Below are 17,892 nucleotides of genomic sequence, written 5' to 3' on the forward strand. Positions count from 1 at the left end.
AATCTGTTAACATTAGATCAGAGATGGAAGGAGAACCTCACTTCCTTGAAAGTGGTGGGGGGAAAAATCAAATTACAGCAGGCGCTGGGATCAGAGGGAAAGCTCAAGGAAACAAGGACAGAAAATGCAAGCCTGGGAGTTGTGGAAGAAACTTCTAAAACCAGGCTGTATAACTGTCTGGACACCAGATTAAACTGTTTTATGTGGAATCCTTGAAATTCCCCTTCCTTCAGCCCCAGTAAGTTCTCTAAGCTGTGCTCTGTACCCACTTAAGCAGTTGTAGAATATGAAATGTGACCATCAAGTGGAAGTATAATACAAGAAATCTACAACCATTTAGCACTTAAAAGCTGATCCATCTGAATTGTTAATGATAGACTTTTTTTTAGAAACTAGATATTTGCATGACTGCATTAATCAAAGCTATGAGACGCATAAGTGGAAACCGAAGTTAACAGAAATGTCTTGGCTGATTCGATCAAGTATGGTATTTGATCCCTGTTTCAGCAAAACAAATCAGGCAATGCAGCTACTTCTCTCTCCTCCCTCACCTTCCCATTTTCCACAGCCTCCTATTCCCCATACACATTGCCTCTCTTCCCCCTTCACTGGTGGCTTCTGTCCCTGCTTCATTCTCTCTCCATCTAATATTCTATCCAACCCCTGCCTCTCTATCTCCTTCTTCCATAGCTGCCTCCTGCCTGCTCCCTTTCTTATCTTAATGATGACTTCACTTCAGGACTCACTGGTTTCTATTAGTGAATCCTGATGTGCCACCTCCATCAGCCTTTTGAGGTCACCTGTACTACTGCACAAGTGTTTGGACCTTTCAGTGTCTCATATTTCTACTGCACAGGTGATAGCAGGAGACAGTAGGTTGGGGCTCAGCACATAGACAGTTGGACCTTAAAGTCACCATTAAGACAGGAGAGGAAGTGGATTGGTGTGTGTGATTTTTGTTTTGTTCTGAGGGTGCTGAAAGATATGCAGGGCATGGAAAGAAGAGAAATTAATTCTTATTTAGCTAGTGATATGTGCTCCAGGCCCATCCCCTTTATGTGACATATGGCCCAATCTGACCACCTTCCCAGCTGCCAAGACCCTCCCTGATGTGCATAGTCCATCGAAAGGGAAATGTTTTGGTTTTTGCTTTCCAAAGGTCACTTTGAATGTGTGAGTTGTATTTCAGAGTAATGTTTTATTAGAAATGATCCTGCAAAGTTATTTTCATCCTGGGTCCAATGAAAAGCTTGTGGCTCAGTAAATATGCCTCTTACCACTCCCAAAATAAGAAGTAAAAAGTTATTTTTAAAAGGGGGTTATTTAGAACATCATTCCTTAAAATATAAGAATGGTAACTGAGTTAAAAACTTTGTGGACTTTTCTTTCTTTTAAATAAATACAAAATTTATTAAAGAGGAAAAGTTATGATGTTTCTTAAATTAATATTGCAAAGTATTTTTTTAAAAATAGAATGTTCTACATAAATATTTAGAACAAATATTATATATGATATATTTAAACTATAAAACACATATGTGTCATTTGTAACATTTAGTTTTTAACTTAAATCTTTTACTAGTGTCAAATCTCTGAAAGCTTGGATCTAATGTGCAGCCTTTCAAAGTCACTGGGAAGTAGAGAAATTGTACTTTGGTTTGAGGAAAATGTAACTTTTGTAATGATTTAAGGCCATTTTATTTGTGATATAATTGTTTTATATTGTTAAGTTGTCTGGGTTATAGTTCTTTAGTTCTCTGTCTAAGCATTAGGGGCTTGAACCTATACAGTGAAAGTTAATGGGAATTTTTCAATTGGCTTGAATGGAAGCAGTATCCAGTCTTTGTATAACAAGCATATGCAAACTAGATAGCATTTTTGTGCCTTTTGAGGGAGAAAGAGAAAGCATGAACTGAGAAGATGACTTTTAGTGAGAACTGTTCAGCTGCCAGTTACTTATCCCCTGCCAAATATTAGTTCATTTCCATACAGAGGGCATACAGCATCAAAGGTCTGAGGCTCAACAGCATTGCAGAACTTCAGGATTCTTCAGATGGAAGCTTCAAACGATGTGAAGAACTATCATCATATTCTGCTAAAAAAATATCAACAAGATCAACAGAGAAACAATAACAGAAAGAATCAAAACACGCATGCTTTTTCTGAAAAAAAAAAACACAAAAGTTGGTGCAAAAAATGGCATAAGTACACATTCCTTGGAAAGGGGCATGTTTTTTTGTATTTACAAATACAAATTTAGTTAGACTGTCTGTACTACAGGAATGACCCACCCAGAGGTCTGGATGGTTTAAGGGTTGGCCAATGAGAAAACAGAGCCCTTCACATCTAGGTCACTAATTTGACTTGGACTTATGTTGATAGTGACTGGAAGTACCAGCTAAAGGCTGTCTGGTAGCCTCTGCAAAATGGAATAGTGGTAGCGATCCTTAGTGAACAGAATTCTATATCAAAAGCACTGTTACATTTAACACTGATTAGCCTCCTTTCTGATGGGCTAAGCAGAGAAAACAAAGATGGTGCAGGACCACAAAATATGAATTACATTAATCAATGGATGTGGACCCTCCCAAAGAGCAAGGAGGTACAGTGTGAATAGTAGGTTTCTCCTCTATTCCTCCCAATCCATTATCTCTTACCAGCATTGCATTCTCTCTTTTATTTAAAAACAAAACAGGCAAACAAAAAAAACCCCCACCCATACCATGTGTATTAGGTGGTAACTCTTGGCTCTAATTCTAGTTCTGGTTCTCGGTTGGCAGCATTAAGGTTCCTACTTGAAGCTCTTAATGTGTTACACAGTATAAATAATAAATAATAACAACATAGTATGACTAACACTCTCCACGTGATAAAATCAAATGCACAAGAACAAAGCAACGTGGGATTATTAAAGGCAGTAGGAAAAAGTACTAAAAAAGTAGATTGATGGTAGGCCACTGGTGCTGATGTTAGACTTACACCCTGACTGTAAATTGTTTGGAGAATAAAACATGGATTATGACTAAGATTTGCACAGCAAGGCCAAATTCATCCCTGTGGTAAATTCTATTGAAGTAAAAGGGGTTACACCAGGGATGAATTTCACCCAGTGACTTTTCCATTAACATCAGCTACCTAAGGAATGTGCCCAGATAAGTACTTAATACTACACTTCTTTTCATTTCCTCACAAGTACAGGGAAATCTCTCTCAACATTCTAATCTTCATTGTTACATTTATTTCCTAATCTGTGTTTTGTTTACAGGCTGTGCGCACATTTTCCCAACACTTCAGATTCTTATCCCACAGGGAGCATTGTTGACTATTATCTTTTCAACAGTATGTTTAGAACACAGATTTGTAAGGCATAAAGTTACAAACTTGGCAAGTAACTTAGTTTTTATGTTTGGTTCCCATACATAGTGTTGGCTAGTGGTGGTAGTACTCCGAGCCACCTGTGACACAAGAATTTGGGCTTCTATTCAGAGTAGCAGCCGTGTTAGTCTGTATTCGCAAAAAGAAAAGGAGTACTAGTGGCACCTTAGAGACTAACCAATTTATTTGAGCATAAGCTTTCGTGAGCTTCATCCGATGAAGTGAGCTGTAGCTCACGAAAGCTTATGCTCAAATAAATTGGTTAGTCTCTAAGGTGCCACTAGTACTCCTTTTTTTTTTGGCTTCTATTCAGTGATGATACTGTACTGCCCTAGAAGGGAGGTGCTGTGTTGTTAAGGTGTAGTGTGTCAGATGACTTGTTAAACAAATCCCTTCTGCATATCTCTGATGGCTGTCCAGTTAAATATTGTGTGGCCTTTTGAACAGAGCAGGGAATAATTTTGAGCAGACTTGTGGCCAACTTTCCTCCTCCTAATAAAACAGGATCTAATGTTCCAGTCTGTATGGGAGCTATTGCTGAGTTCATACAATAAATAACTGTTATATTTACTTAACATGGAAAGTACTACCAGCACCTAACTCATTTCCAAGTGCTTTTACAAAGCACTAACTTGAGTGTGAAAAGTGCCATATAAAACTAAAAGTTATTGTATATATATTTATAGAGTATTCAGCATCCCAAAACTGCATTAATAGAATGAGAAGGCTGCATGTCAAATGTCAGGAAATGCAAAAGTTAAGGATGCTTGTGCCATCTCAAAGGGACGCTGTCAACTTGAATCTGTTTAACTGACTAATTTAAAATATTCCAGGTTGTGACAGAACATCCTTTAAATAGTGTGGCTTGATTTGTTTGTTTGTTTTGATGTAGTTTTGGTAATCTTTTAAAAAATATGCATGAGGTTTTTCTGTTGCTTTCTTGAGGATATCATGATGATAGTTTCAGCAAGAGAGCAACTAAAAGCCTGATCCTGCAAACACTTACATACATAAATAAAGTTAAGCATGGGCATAAATGTTTGGAGGCTCAGGCTGTCAATAAACAAACTGAAAATATTATAGGTGTTTTGTTTTTAACTTCTCTCTGTTTTAATAATCCTAAGTGTTAAATATATCTACTCTAGTCACAATTATGTCTGAAAATTGATTTTTCAAGCTGGCAGAGTCCCTTTAGCTGTTCCTTTTGTGCATAAAAAGATGTCTTACATAACATTTAACACATTTAAACAGTTGTAGCATCTTGCAATATTTTCCCATTATTGTATAATAATTTTTATTATAATATTCTGGTATATTGTTAACTTATACTGTAAGGTATTACCTCTCTTGGAAATGTATTTTAATAATAATGTCAGCACTCGTACTATGCATTTTTTTTCCAACTGCAATTTGGGAAATAGTATGTTATATAATTAGGGACAGTGTTGTAAAGGGGTTAAAGATAATTTTGCCTGTACAGTCTTAACTTTGGACTCTTCAGATATTCAGTACTTAAATATGCACCCTTAGACCCCAGTCATTCAACTGGATCTGCGCAGGCAAACCCTTGTGTCTAAGGTTTCTTCTGCAGGATCAAAGCCTTAAGGTTCTATAACATACTGTAGTTTTGAAGAGAATATTTTACCCATGAAAATATACAGAATTGTGATTGTGGGCCCCTTTAAGTTTACATTCAGCTTTCTCCCACCCTCCTTTTTTATATACACATTTCGCCTACTAATTTCAGAAGTGAAGTCACGGTCCCACTGAAATCACCGGCAAAACTCCCATTGACTTCTCTTGGGCCAGGATTTTACCTCGGTGTCCAAATCGAGACATCTAGGGCCTGAGTTTCCAAATAAAGCCGGGGGGCTGCAGGCACCCAACACCTCTGAAAATCAGATACTAAGCTCTTCAGGTTGGTCATCCTAGAATCAGAGGACACAGTTGAAAAATCTGAACTAAATACTCCTAGAAAAGCACTTTTCCTCTTTACAAATGACTTTTCTTTTTATGTAATATTTTCTCAGTACAAAGGTGTTTTTTTCTTTTAAGTTTGGGGTTTTTGTTTGTTTTTTTAGTTGCTTTGTGGCATGCCAGTTTAGTAGACGAGCAGCCCGTTATGATGTATTATTGTTGCTTTTGACCCCCCCCCACCACTTGTTGGAAGACTGTCTTCCTATAGCAGAGAGCCAGAATTTAACCTTCTGAGCCCACTCTCCTAGTAGAAACCCCACCCTAGAAGAAGTGAGTATCCTACTTCCAACCAGTGACTTGTCATTGTGCTTCCTGCCCTTGCCTGATTTGCTAATGGTGTATTTTTAGGTTGAAAATATGCTAGTTCAGTGCTTCATACTACTACTAATTGCTAAATTGGAAGAATGAGGGGTCAACAGGCTAATACCATACCAAAGAGATTTTGTGCCCTAACTAGGGTAAGAGGACAATGGAGGATGGCTGTGTGGTTACTGGGGAGCAGGAGTGCAGTGTGATTAGTCTCTGGGTGAAGGAAGATGGGGGTTGTGTGAGGGGAGCTAAGGGACAAGCAGTTTTGAGGGGGAGAGAGGGCATCTCTGTATGAGGGAAGAGAGCCTCAGGAAAGGCTGGAGCATTGGGTCAGAGAGGAGAGCCCAGGCCCTGGGAAGATGCTAGGTGGAGAAGGCTGTTGGTGGCAAAAAGGGGCTGGCTGGAAGGAGGGGTCTATGGAGAGGGAGGTATGTGTAGAGAGGGGAAAGGCTGTGGGGAGCAGGGAGGGAGGGTGTGCATGGAAGGGGCTTTAGGGCTGAGGTGGGGGTGCTGTGTAGATGGCATTGGGGGAGGCAAAAATGGACGGGAACTGAGCGAGGCTAGAAAGCGGCTTCGAGGATGTTACTGAGAGGGTCGGGGGAGGGGCTTATAGGAAAGGGGCGGGGTTACACCCCGCTCCCTCTAAGTTCCTTGGGTGACGTTTAGTCCCGCCGTGACGTCAAGGTGTTTCCCCGTGACATCAGACGGCCCATGCGCAGTGACAGCGGCTATTATAGGTGACGTCACGGGTCGGGTGTGACGTGTAGTGGCGCGGGCCGCTAGAGCTCTCCGGGTTGTGTGGTCTTCCCCCCCCTCCCACTACGGGTCGCGGCTGGGGCGGCCCGGCAGCGGGGACGCGGCTTCCCCCTCCCACCCCTCCCCTTCCTCCAGCGCTTCGACCCAAGATGGCGGCGCTGAGCAGCGGCAGTAGCTCCGAGGGGGCCTCGCTCTTCAACGGGGACATGGAGCCTGAGCCGCCGCCCGGAGCTGGGGCCTCGTTCCCGGGGGGCAGCGGCGGCGGCGGCGAGCCGGCCATCCCAGAGGAGGTGAGGCCCGGGCGGGGAGAGGGGCCGCCGAGCGGGGTGCACTGGAGACCACCCCCGGAGCCGCTGCCTGGGGCTTCCCCGGCCCCTGGGCTCTGTGCGGCCTGAGAGCCGCCGCGCAGGCGGAGGTGGAGGTGTGGGCTGCGCCTCCCCCTCCCCGCCGGGGACGAGGCTCCCAGCCGTGTGGCCCGGGAGCGGGGTGCGCACGGCGGGGCCGGGGCTGCCTGGGGGCCCAGGTGAAGGGGGCGGCGGGACGGAGTGTCTCCCCTCCCCGCGTAGCGGGAGGGGCCGGGGGACGGCGGTGCCTTGCTGGGCAGGGGATGACGGGCGCGGGAGGCCGCGGCGGGGGGAAATCTCTGGCTGCCGGCAGGCCCAGCCGGCGCCGCTCCTCATTGCTCCGCTGCAGCGGCTTGGGAGGGGGCCGCTCCGCTCAGCTGCGCCGCCGCTCGCCCGGGTCCCCCCGGCCGTGGCGACAGCGCCTGGCTCCCAAGGGTTAAGGCGGGGGGGGGCCCCGGCGCGCACGCTCCTCCTGCTCCACCAGTGCAGGCGGCGCAGGTGGCTCCGGCGGGCGGCCTGGGGCGGGGGCGAGGCGCAGGGGGCAGCGGCGGGCCGGGCTACGGCAATGTATCTGCAGCGGGGGGAAGCCTCGGCCCGGTCCCCGCTCGTGGTGCGGGGCTCCCGGCCTCCCTTTGCCCGGAGAGATGGAGACGCGAGTGCGCGCCTCGCTTTAATGTAGGGCCGTCGTGGTGGTGACAGGTGCAACGTCAAGGGGTCTGTCTCTGGGTCAAAACCGAAAGTCGGGGGTCTTCAGGCGGTCCCCCCTGCCCCCACGGCTCCTTTGTGGTGTGTATCTGAGAAGCTGTAGTACGCTTTTGCAATCAGTTTATTTTGTGTTTGAGGATCTCAAAGCGCTTGTCGGATGTTGACGAATCTCAGTGGGACCACTCCTGTGTGTTTGCGGGATTGTTCCCTTAATCGCTATTGCAGCGTGAGGTCTGCTGCTGTGAATTGGGTACCGGGTTGGAGTTCAGGATACCTGGGCTCTAATTTATGTCTATCATCACAGACATGGTGAGACTTTTGGGCTTATCACTTAACTAGCCTCTGTGTGTTTCCCAATCTGTAAAAGGAGGTAATACTTCTCTTACTGGGGTTTTGAGGTTTAAATCACTGTTTGCAGAATGAGTTCAGCACTTGGATATACAAAATATTTTGAGGTTTTGGGCGATTTAGGCACAAAGATGAAGTGACTTGGCCAATGTCACATATCAAATTGGTTCTAGAGCTAGGTTTAGAACCCAGAAACCCTGACTCCCGGTCTCTTGCATCAGTCACTGACAGTAAAACTTTCAAAAGCAGGTGAGTGATTTGGGAGCCTGGGCATCCATGTGCTGTGGGTCATTAGACTCTACTTCTAGGCCCTCTACTTTTACTACACCAGTTGCTAAACAGTTGCCATATTCCTACCTTAGTAGTAAAAGTGTTTTTGTATTTATTTATAGCACACACTAACCAAATTTTTAGCATTTCACAAACACAAATGAATTATGCATTGCATAATCCCTGGGAAATATTTTTTGTTTGATTCCAGTACACTTTACAGATGGGAAAACTCAGACAGGGAATAGGTCTGTGGCATGGCTGGGATTAGACTCTTGATCCCACAACTCAGACTTCTGTCAGTGAGATAATTCTTCTTTTCTGTAAGTAATAATCATCATCATTTGTTTCTAACTCTAGGTCTAATAGCTTTACTTCTGTAGTAGACAAGAATGGTAATGTCAGCAGTCAAAACTTTGCTAATACATGGTTAAAACTGAGATTTTTATTCCTGATACAAAAAAGGAGTTCACAGTTTAAAGATGTAAATGCCATAACATGAGTGTGTGTGTGCATGCTCTCTATATTTTACACAAATGTAGGAAGAGAAAGTGATGTGTATGTAGTGAGAACAATCATATTTTGTTATTGTTAAGTGGCTACTGCTCTGGGACCAAAGATGTGTTTGTTTTAAGTAAAAACCTGAATAGAACAGTAGGAACCAGATTTATTCATGTAATGTGCTCATCTACAAATCTAAATATTTCATACATAGACTTCAAACACAGTAAATTAGTAGCAGATAAAGCACCATAGTTCAACTACATTAAGTTGCTATTATGAATACACTTTTTAATTCAGCCGTAATGATGTTCAGTTGTAAAAATGTATATATATGGTCTATACTTATTCAGCTCTCTCACATTTTGAGGAGGTCTGGTTAGCTATCAAACAGGAGACCTATCAAACCATCTTGTGAGGGGTGACTTTGTTCTCGAAAAGGATAGCTACTTAAATGCGAACACCCTCCTTTATGTTTCTGTCAAGTTCCCAATCACAGATTTGTAGAGAAGAATTATCTCTTTTTCTTAAAGACAATGGAATTCTAAAGTTCTTAAGTACCTATTATAGAGTCTCATCAAAAAGCTCAGCTTCAATTGCTTTGAGTCAATATCTAGAATGGCTTCAGGGTCAGAGTGAATGTTGTCTTGAGCCCATGTGAAAACCTAAGCTGAATTTACTGACACATTACGGGAAATTTAGTTCTCTTTGTAATGTTCTTTTTTGGGCTATTCCATAGGTTGCTGTTTTTTTTTTTAAATGTTAAAAAAGGGGGGCGAAAGTGTTTAGGAAATTTTGAAAAAGTCTTACTTAGTAAATTTGTGTTTTGAAATACTTGTATTTTAGTTGAGTAGGTAATTTATACTGAAACCATATGCCTTACTATGAGGTTATGTGGATAATGGCCACAGCTGAAGTATAATACCTTACACGTTCAAGATTTAGGATTTAAACAAAAAAAAACCAACCCCAACTTTTAGGCAATGTTAAGTCTTTATGAAAAATTTTTTATTAAATCTTGAACTTCTTACCTCAAATGTTATCTCTGTAGCCCTAACCACTGAGATAAAAGTCTGTAATAATAAAGTGTATTGATCTTAAATACTTGCTCTGGTAAAGAAAACAAAGTTGAATACATGTGTAAAAGTAAAAGCTTATAGCTGGTGATGTGGGGGGAAGAATTCACTGTGCCAGAATGTTGTAGTTGCAAGAACACATCTCATCTGAAAAATCATGCAGGATTCATAAGTGGTACTTGGAACCACACATGTGCTTACAAAAGTGTGGTCCATTTAGGAAATTATTTCTGAGGGCATTCTGTGCCAAAAAATTAAAAATTCTGCACACAATATTTTAAGCCTCTGCATTTATTTATTTATTGATAAATAAATCTTGCAGAATTTTTAGTATGGCAGTGGGGAGCGCAGGCTGCTGGGTGTACGAAGGTGAGAGGTCACCCTGTAGCCTCCCCACTGCTAGGACATGGACTCAGTGCTGAGGCTGTGCCTGACCCTTACACAGCACAAGGCGTGGGCCTGCCCCAGAAACACCCTGGGGCCCTGCTCTTCTGCACCAAACACACCAGGCATGGGACAGGCAGGATCAAAGTGTGGAGGGGCCCAGCTTCTAAGAGGGGGCAAGGTCGAGATTTCAAGGTGGGGAACCAGCCCTCCAGGGCTCCCTCTGAGTCTTGCCTTCTTTCCTGTCTCTTGGTGCGTGGAGGCTGAGGCATCGTCTTCTGCTCCCAGTGGCCAATCCAGTTGCCCAGACTCAAGCTGTCTGTCTACTCTCAGGTGAGCTTTGGGGAGATTAGACATCCAGGCTGGTTCACCCCAGGATGGATTCTCAGAGTCCAGGTGGGGAGCATCACAGATTTGCAGGATGATTGGAAGTGTTTAGCAGCTGGGAGGAGAAACTACATTCTTGTCACTGGGGAGTATTTCCAGAATTATTAAATCATTCCAATTAGAAATTCAAAATAGATGACTCAGGAAGTCCCCGGGGAGACACCTAGACTTATTGGACTCCTGATGTCACTTTAATGGCTGGGGAAAATAAGTTCTGCTTCAGTCTTTTTGGAAAATGTCGTTATTTTCAGTTTTGAAATTATTTTAATTTTTTTTACTATTCCATAATACAGTTTTTCTGTTGACCCGAAACAGCTTTTCCCACAAATTTTGTTTTGCTGGAAATTTTGAAACTTTTTGCCTTTGTTCTCTTTTGGAACAGTTTATTTTTCAAACTCGCAGCATTTCCCACAAAACAAAAAATCCAGTTTCCACCCAGCCCTAATGAGAATCCACCTTCAATTGAGTGGTACTTCAGTTCATACTACTTTTAGTCTGGAAAATTTTTTCTCCTTTTGAAATATTTTCCTGCCAAATGTAACTTTATGTAACAGATGTTTGGGGATTGAATGAATTTTCTCTTATGATGAAAGTTAATGCAATATGCATTCCCAATGGAAGTACTCTACTGTGGTGATGCCATCCATGGTATTTTCCTCATTACAAGACACAAGGTGCTAGTATTGAAAGGGTCCATGTATCAACATTCACTCTTTTTGCTGAAAGCTGAATCTTAGAAATCAGTTGCTTTGGGTTTGAAAAAATGATTGCGGTCAGTTACAGGTTGTTGATGAAACAGAGTATCTTTGTGACATCTTTCCTGGCAAAATGAAATGTAGTTAATACCCTTTTATTATAGAAGCACTATAATTTTCTCCAAATTACCCAACAGCAAGCAAATAAATGTACTAATTAATACACTAAAATGTATTTACCATCAAAATATGTTGCATAGCTCAGTTGTCAGTGAGTTTATTAAAAATAAGAATTCTGTTATATAGAGGGATACTAGCAGTAATTTCTACAGTATATTTAAGCATATAGCATATTTAAGCCTCTGAAACAGTGTTATTAGTAAGGTAAATTGAAACAGTTAAACTTGCTGAAAATGGTAATTTTAGTTTTTAAAACAGTATTTGAACTGTTGCATGAGAGTGCTATAGAGCATGTAGTCTGAATTTTTCATGTATTTTACTTAAAGTTGTCTGTAACTTTCCTTGATGTAAAATGTTTTCCTTATTTGACAAGTTCAGACATTTCATAAATTAAAATAAGGAACTTCATTTTTTTGCAAAACATTGCAAGCAAGATTGTTCTCTTTGGAAATTTTTTTTTTTTGGCAGTCCCTTAACACCTTTCACAAGGATCATCTTTGACTTGTAAACGTCAGCCTGGGCAGGATTTTTTTGATTAATTTAATGGAATAAAAGTTTCTTCTATCTCTTCCCCTTCATCCAGATGTCCTGGACACAATAACTTTTTTAGTTTATTGAAGTATTCTCCACAATTTAAATATTCTAGTCAAGGGAAAGGAAACAGGTAGCTGATGCTTCCACAAATATACATCCAGCAGACCAAGCTGGAAGGGTATACCATAAAATTTTATATTCCAGACATTCTGAAAAGAGCATACAGTCTTTGCTGGAGTTACTATAAGATCTTTCAGTGTCCTAATTGCTCTGACTCAGGAAAAGCAGGCCATTCCTTTTATTGGTTGTTTTTTATTATCTAGCACCTAGGTGCTTATTTACAAAATTTAAAAATAACACACCCATTCACTGTGGATAAGGATGCCAGGTTTGGAATCCCTTGGGTCTTCTGGCTCTCCTTATGTTCATCTTGGCCTATGCCAGCTGCACTAGCTGGGAAGGGGAATCAAAACCAGATTCAGCCTTGACAGAGTGACTACACTATTACCACATTTCTGTTTCTGCTTCCCTTATGGGCCAAAGTCAGTTACTCCAGTTGCAGTTACCAAATCCAGTTCCACGTGTCTTAAAATAAATGTATCTGACATAATGCAGGAAAACCTCACATTTATTTACAATGGCTTATTTTATCTACTAGGATATTATAAGTGTTGATAGTTTGACACAAAGTTTGGATTACAAACATGAAGTATTACCTGCAACATAGATAAATGTTGTTTTTAGTCTTCCTCCATCCCAAACTTCCAGATACATAAGGCTGTTGGGCTTTCTTGTAGCATGTCCAATTCATGTTACAGCCCATCTCTTTGGAATTCTTTGGTTCCATCTGTACTAAGCAAGTATGCTATTATAGGGACATGGGTTGCATATAAGAGTTATTTGCATGGATTGTCTTTGCATTGGTTCAGCATGTCTACACTGCAGATTAGTTTGAAAAAACACTTTTATCATGGCAGGTTTCAGAGTAACAGCCGTGTTAGTCTGTATTCGCAAAAAGAAAAGGAGTACTTGTGGCACCTTAGAGACTAACCAATTTATTAGAGCATAAGCTTTCGTGAGCTACAGCTCACTTCATCAGATGCATATCGTGGAAACTGCAGCAGACTTTATATATACACAGAGAATATGAACCAATACCTCCTCCCACCCCACTGTCCTGCTGGTAATAGCTTATCTAAAGTGATCATCAGGTGGGCCATTTCCAGCACAAATCCAGGTTTTCTCACCCTCCACCCCCCCACACAAATTCACTCTCCTGCTGGTGATAGCCCATCCAAAGTGACAACTCTTTACACAATGTGCATGACAATCAAGTTGGGCTATTTCCTGCACAAATCCAGGTTCTCACATCCCCCCACCCCCATACATACACAAACTCACTCTCCTGCTGGTAATAGCTCATCCAAACTGACCACTCTTCAAGTTTAAATCCAAGTTAAACCAGAACATCTTGGGGGGGGGGGGTAGGAAAAAACAAGAGGAAACAGGCTACCTTGCATAATGACTTAGCCACTCCAAGTCTCTATTTAAGCCTAAATTAATAGTATCCAATTTGCAAATGAATTCCAATTCAGCAGTTTCTCACTGGAGTCTGGATTTGAAGTTTTTTTGTTTTAAGATAGCGACCTTCATGTCTGTGATTGCGTGACCAGAGAGATTGAAGTGTTCTCCGACTGGTTTATGAATGTTATAATTCTTGACATCTGATTTGTGTCCATTTATTCTTTTACGTAGAGACTGTCCAAACTTTACTTTTATCATAGGTTTCAGAGTAACAGCCATGTTAGTCTGTCTTTGCAAAAAGAAAAGGAGTACTTGTGGCACCTTAGAGACTAACCAATTTATTTGAGCATGAGCTTTCGTGAGCTACAGCTCACTTCATCGGATGCATACCGTGGAAACTGCAGTAGACGTTATATATACACAGAGACCATGAAACAATACTCCCTCCCACCCCACTGTCCTGCTGGTAATAGCTTATCTAAAGTGATCATCAAGTTGGGCCATTTCCAGCACAAATCCAGGTTTTCTTACCCCCCCCCCCCCACACGCACACACAAACTCACTCTCCTGCTGGTAATAGCCCATCCAAAGTGACCACTCTCTTCACAATGTGTATGATAATCAAGGTGGGCCATTTCCTGCACAAATCCAGGTTCCCTCACCCCCCTCCAAAAACCACACACACAAACTCACTCTCCTGCTGGTAATTACCATGCACATTATAGGGAGAGTGGTCACTTTGGATGAGCTATTACCAGTAGGAGAGTGAGTTTGTGTGTGTGGTTTTTGGAGGGGGGTGAGAGAACCTGGATTTGTGCAGGAAATGGCCCACCTTGATTTATCATACACATTGTGAAGAGAGTGGTCACTTTGGATGGGCTATTACCAGCAGGAGAGTGAGTTTGTGTGTGGGGGGGCGGAGGGTGAGAACCTGGATTTGTGCTGGAAATGGCCCAACTTGATGATCACATTAGATAAGCTATTACCAGCAGGACAGTGGGGTGGGAGGGAGTATTGTTTCATGGTCTCTGTGTGTATATAATGTCTACTGCAGTTTCCACGGTATGCATCCGATGAAGTGAGCTGTAGCTCACGAAAGCTCATGCTCAAATAAATTGGTTAGTCTCTAAGGTGCCACAAGTACTCCTTTACTTTTATCATGTTCATATGTAGTTCTTTCAGCTGGTCCTGTATCAGGGCATTTTGGGATTTACCTATCTCATAGTGCTAGCATAGCTTTGTGGAACACTTACGAAAATTTGTGATCTGAAGGGCATTCTGAAAGACTTGTTTAAGCATTCTTATTTGTTGCAGTGAATCCCTTTTGAGGTTGTCACCTTTTTCAGCATGAAGCACACGAGACATTTTTGGTGCAAAGCTCTAGTACCAGCATCACTGAGCTGTTGGCCTGGAATCCTTTGGCTTCTCTGGGTTAGCTAGTATACCTCCCTATGGGAAAGGGGGAGGGGAGAGACTTAAAGGACATTTGTCACTGAAGGCTCTGGGTCTCCAGCATTGTTAAGTGGGGCTACTGAATTGATCTTAAATAATTTCCTGAAGGCTACCAGAAGTTTAATTTCTCCTGACAAAGAATACCATTCAGCTCATGCCACTAGGTGAAAGAAGAAACAGATTCTTTATTTCAGGTATTTCTGAATAAAAGGAAAGGGCATCCTGAATATGAAGGATCTAGTACAGGGTCGGCAACCTATGGCTTGCGAGCTGATTTTTAATGGCACACTGCTGCCTGCTGGGTCCCAGCTGCTGGTCCCGCTCAGCCTGCTGCTGAACCCAGGTTGGCAGCAGGCTGAGCTGGGCCAGTGGCCGGGACCCCGGCAGGCAGCAGCGTGCCATTAAAAATCCTGCCCGCCCCGGCCTGCTCTTCTCCGCCGTCCCCCCTCGCTCTCCTCCCCCCAGCGGGGGCAGGGTGAAGAAGCTTGGTCCTGCCGGCTACTGCTGCAAGGCAGGCAAGCTCTCCCCCCGCCCCGCCTCTTTCCCCAGCGTCCTGGATTCCTGCCTCTCTTCCTCTCTGTCCCTGCCACCGATCAGCTGATGGCCCTTGGGAGGGAGGGGGAGAAGCGGAGCCGCAGCATGCTCGCTGCTCCAGGGAGGAGGCGGAGACGAAGTGGGGACGGGGCCTTGGGGAAGGGGGTTGGAATCAGGGCATATCCCCTCCAGTCCCCTGCCGTTAGCCACTCTAGGCAGGGGGCTGGGAGCACCCCCACAACCCTAGCCCACACCCCCACAACCCTAGCCCACACCCCCAGCCCTCTGCCCTGACCCCTGCACCCCCCCATGACTCCAGCACCCCCCATGCCCTGACTCTTGCACCCCCCAGATTCCCACCCCCACCCTGAGCACCAAACAGGAGCTCCTGCACAACCCCCTGCCACATTCCCACCTGCACCCCTCGCACCAAATGGGAGCTGCCCAGGTAAGCACTCTACACCCAAACCTCCTGCCCCAACCCTGAGCCCACTCCCTCATTCTAGTTCCTGGCCAGACCCTACACCCCAACCCCCAGCCTGCTCCGTCACCCCCAGCCCTGTGCTCAGTGTACTCCCACCCTCAGCTCAGTGCAGAGAGAGAGGAAGAGAATGGGCTAGAACCAAGGAGAAGGTAGGTACCCACTCTATGTGGTCAGGGCTGGGATCCCAGACCGGCAGCGGGCTGAGAGGGGCCGGCAGCCAGGACCTTGGCTGGCAGGAGCCAGAAGACGGAACTCCAGACGGGCAGCAGGCTGAGCCACTCTGCCCACTGCCTGTTTGGGGTTCTGGCTGCCGGCCCGTTGCCAGCTGGGGTCCCGGCCGCAGGCCTCGCTCAGCCTGCTGCTGGCCTAGGTGAACAGAACCCCAGGCTGGCAGTGGGCTGAGCGGGCCAGTGGTGTAAGATCAGCATTTAAATTTAATTTTAAATGAAGCTTCTTAAACATTTTGAAAACCTTGTTTACTTTACATATGACAATAATTTAATTATATAATATATAGACTTCTAGAGAGAGACCTAAAAAACTTGCACACAAAACCTTAAATTGAAGTGAATAAATGAAGACTCAGCACACCACTTCTGAAAGGTTGCCGACCCCCAATCTAGTATTTCTGGTAGGAAAAGGTAGAAAACAGTGTGTCTGCAATTTTTGTAGCTTCCTAAGGAAAGTGACTGGCTGTGCTCTCCAGACTTTTTTAAACACTTAAGTGTTTGGGGGTGGGGAGTGGGGAATGCAGTGCAACCATTGGAAGTATCACAGGTTTCTTATAAGAGAACAACACTAATAATTCTGGATGTAGCCTTTTGGTCTGGCATCAATTATGCTTTTCTGAAAATACTTTGGCAGCCATAGCCTAATACCATAATATTTGAGTGTCTCTGGGACAGAGACCCCTTGGCAATAGATCCCCTGTTCTCAAACATCTCTTACCGAGAGTTGACAGACTAACTACACTAAACACGTCTTACACGACATTTATCTGTGAACAGTAACATATGAGCTTTGTGTAGCCATCTTACAACTTGTTAAGATTCATAATCATTGCAAGGTGTATGTACAGGTATTTTTAAAAAACAATGTATTTATATTGAAAGTATGCTTTATGCTCTTAGAGTAGAAATTAGTCACCTGGAGATAATTTATTCTTGAAATGGCCCATTTGGGCAAGGGGGAGTTGCCACCTCATCCTGTTTGGCTGGTGATGCTATGCAAGCTCAGTTGTTTAGCCTTGAACAATACTAAGACTTTGAATGGTAAGCCATCAGAGACAGCAACAAACAAATGAAATCATTTAAAGGTAAAAACAAAAGAGAAAACATTACAACAAGCAGATATTCACCCTGTCTATGAATAGAAACTGAAGGCTGTTTTTGGTACAACATGGAGGGAGAAGCATCCTATCCATTTACTGAGGATAACCCTGTGTGGAGCGGGGATGTTTTCCTGAACTTTCAGATTATGGTTCCTAAGAAACCAGCTATCCCTGCAACAGACTGACCTTTTGGGGGAAAATCTACTTTATTAAATTGGAAGGGTAACTTGATATGTGTAGACTCAGATTCACATTTTATGATTTTGTTTGATATTGTAACCCTTTTGTTTCCACCACTCTTGTTTCTAGTTAAATCTTCATTCTTACAGTAAAACAAAAATAAGCTTAAGTGCTCACAAGTGCCGTGTGTTGTACAGGAGTGGTGGTTTAAGGTAAAATTGGTAAATTGGGGTATGCTGAACCTTTGGGTGCAGAGAATCTGGAGTTTCTGTGAGTAGCCGGTGTCGGGGGCTGGATATCACAGGGGAATGACTCAAAGGGACTTGAGGATTGAGGCGCATCTATTGTTAACCTGTGAGGCAAATTTAGGGCTGCCATAGCCCAGAGGAGAGTGCTTGAGTGGTTGAAAGGCTGGTGGTGTCAGGGAGCTGATGCCCAGCTACCTCAATAAAGATTCTTTTTGCAGAAAGCAGGGGGTAACAAGGTGACTCTCAGACTTGGCTATGGAAATAACTGTCACAGCCTTCCAAGAGTAAGAACCTCTCTC

The 17,892-nt window shown here is 43.5% G+C and overlaps 1 protein-coding gene across 3 annotated transcripts in view; it reads left to right on the forward strand.

Moving 5' to 3' along the window:
* Positions 1-6,371: 6,371 nt before the first annotated feature.
* The window catches only part of BRAF (B-Raf proto-oncogene, serine/threonine kinase), a 119,306-nt gene continuing 107,785 nt past the window's right edge, over positions 6,372-17,892 (forward strand). Inside the window, exon 1 of one of the 3 annotated variants that reach the window (XM_073322392.1) lies at positions 6,372-6,707. In XM_073322392.1, coding sequence (XP_073178493.1) covers positions 6,567-6,707 — 141 coding nt within the window. In that variant the 5' untranslated portion in view covers positions 6,372-6,566. The remainder of the gene's footprint in view (positions 6,708-17,892) is intronic. The other 2 variants (XR_012156060.1, XM_073322400.1) reach the window with 2 other exon arrangements.

This window comes from Lepidochelys kempii, chromosome 1 (assembly GCF_965140265.1).
Source record: "Lepidochelys kempii isolate rLepKem1 chromosome 1, rLepKem1.hap2, whole genome shotgun sequence".
Taxonomy (NCBI): domain Eukaryota; kingdom Metazoa; phylum Chordata; order Testudines; family Cheloniidae; genus Lepidochelys; species Lepidochelys kempii.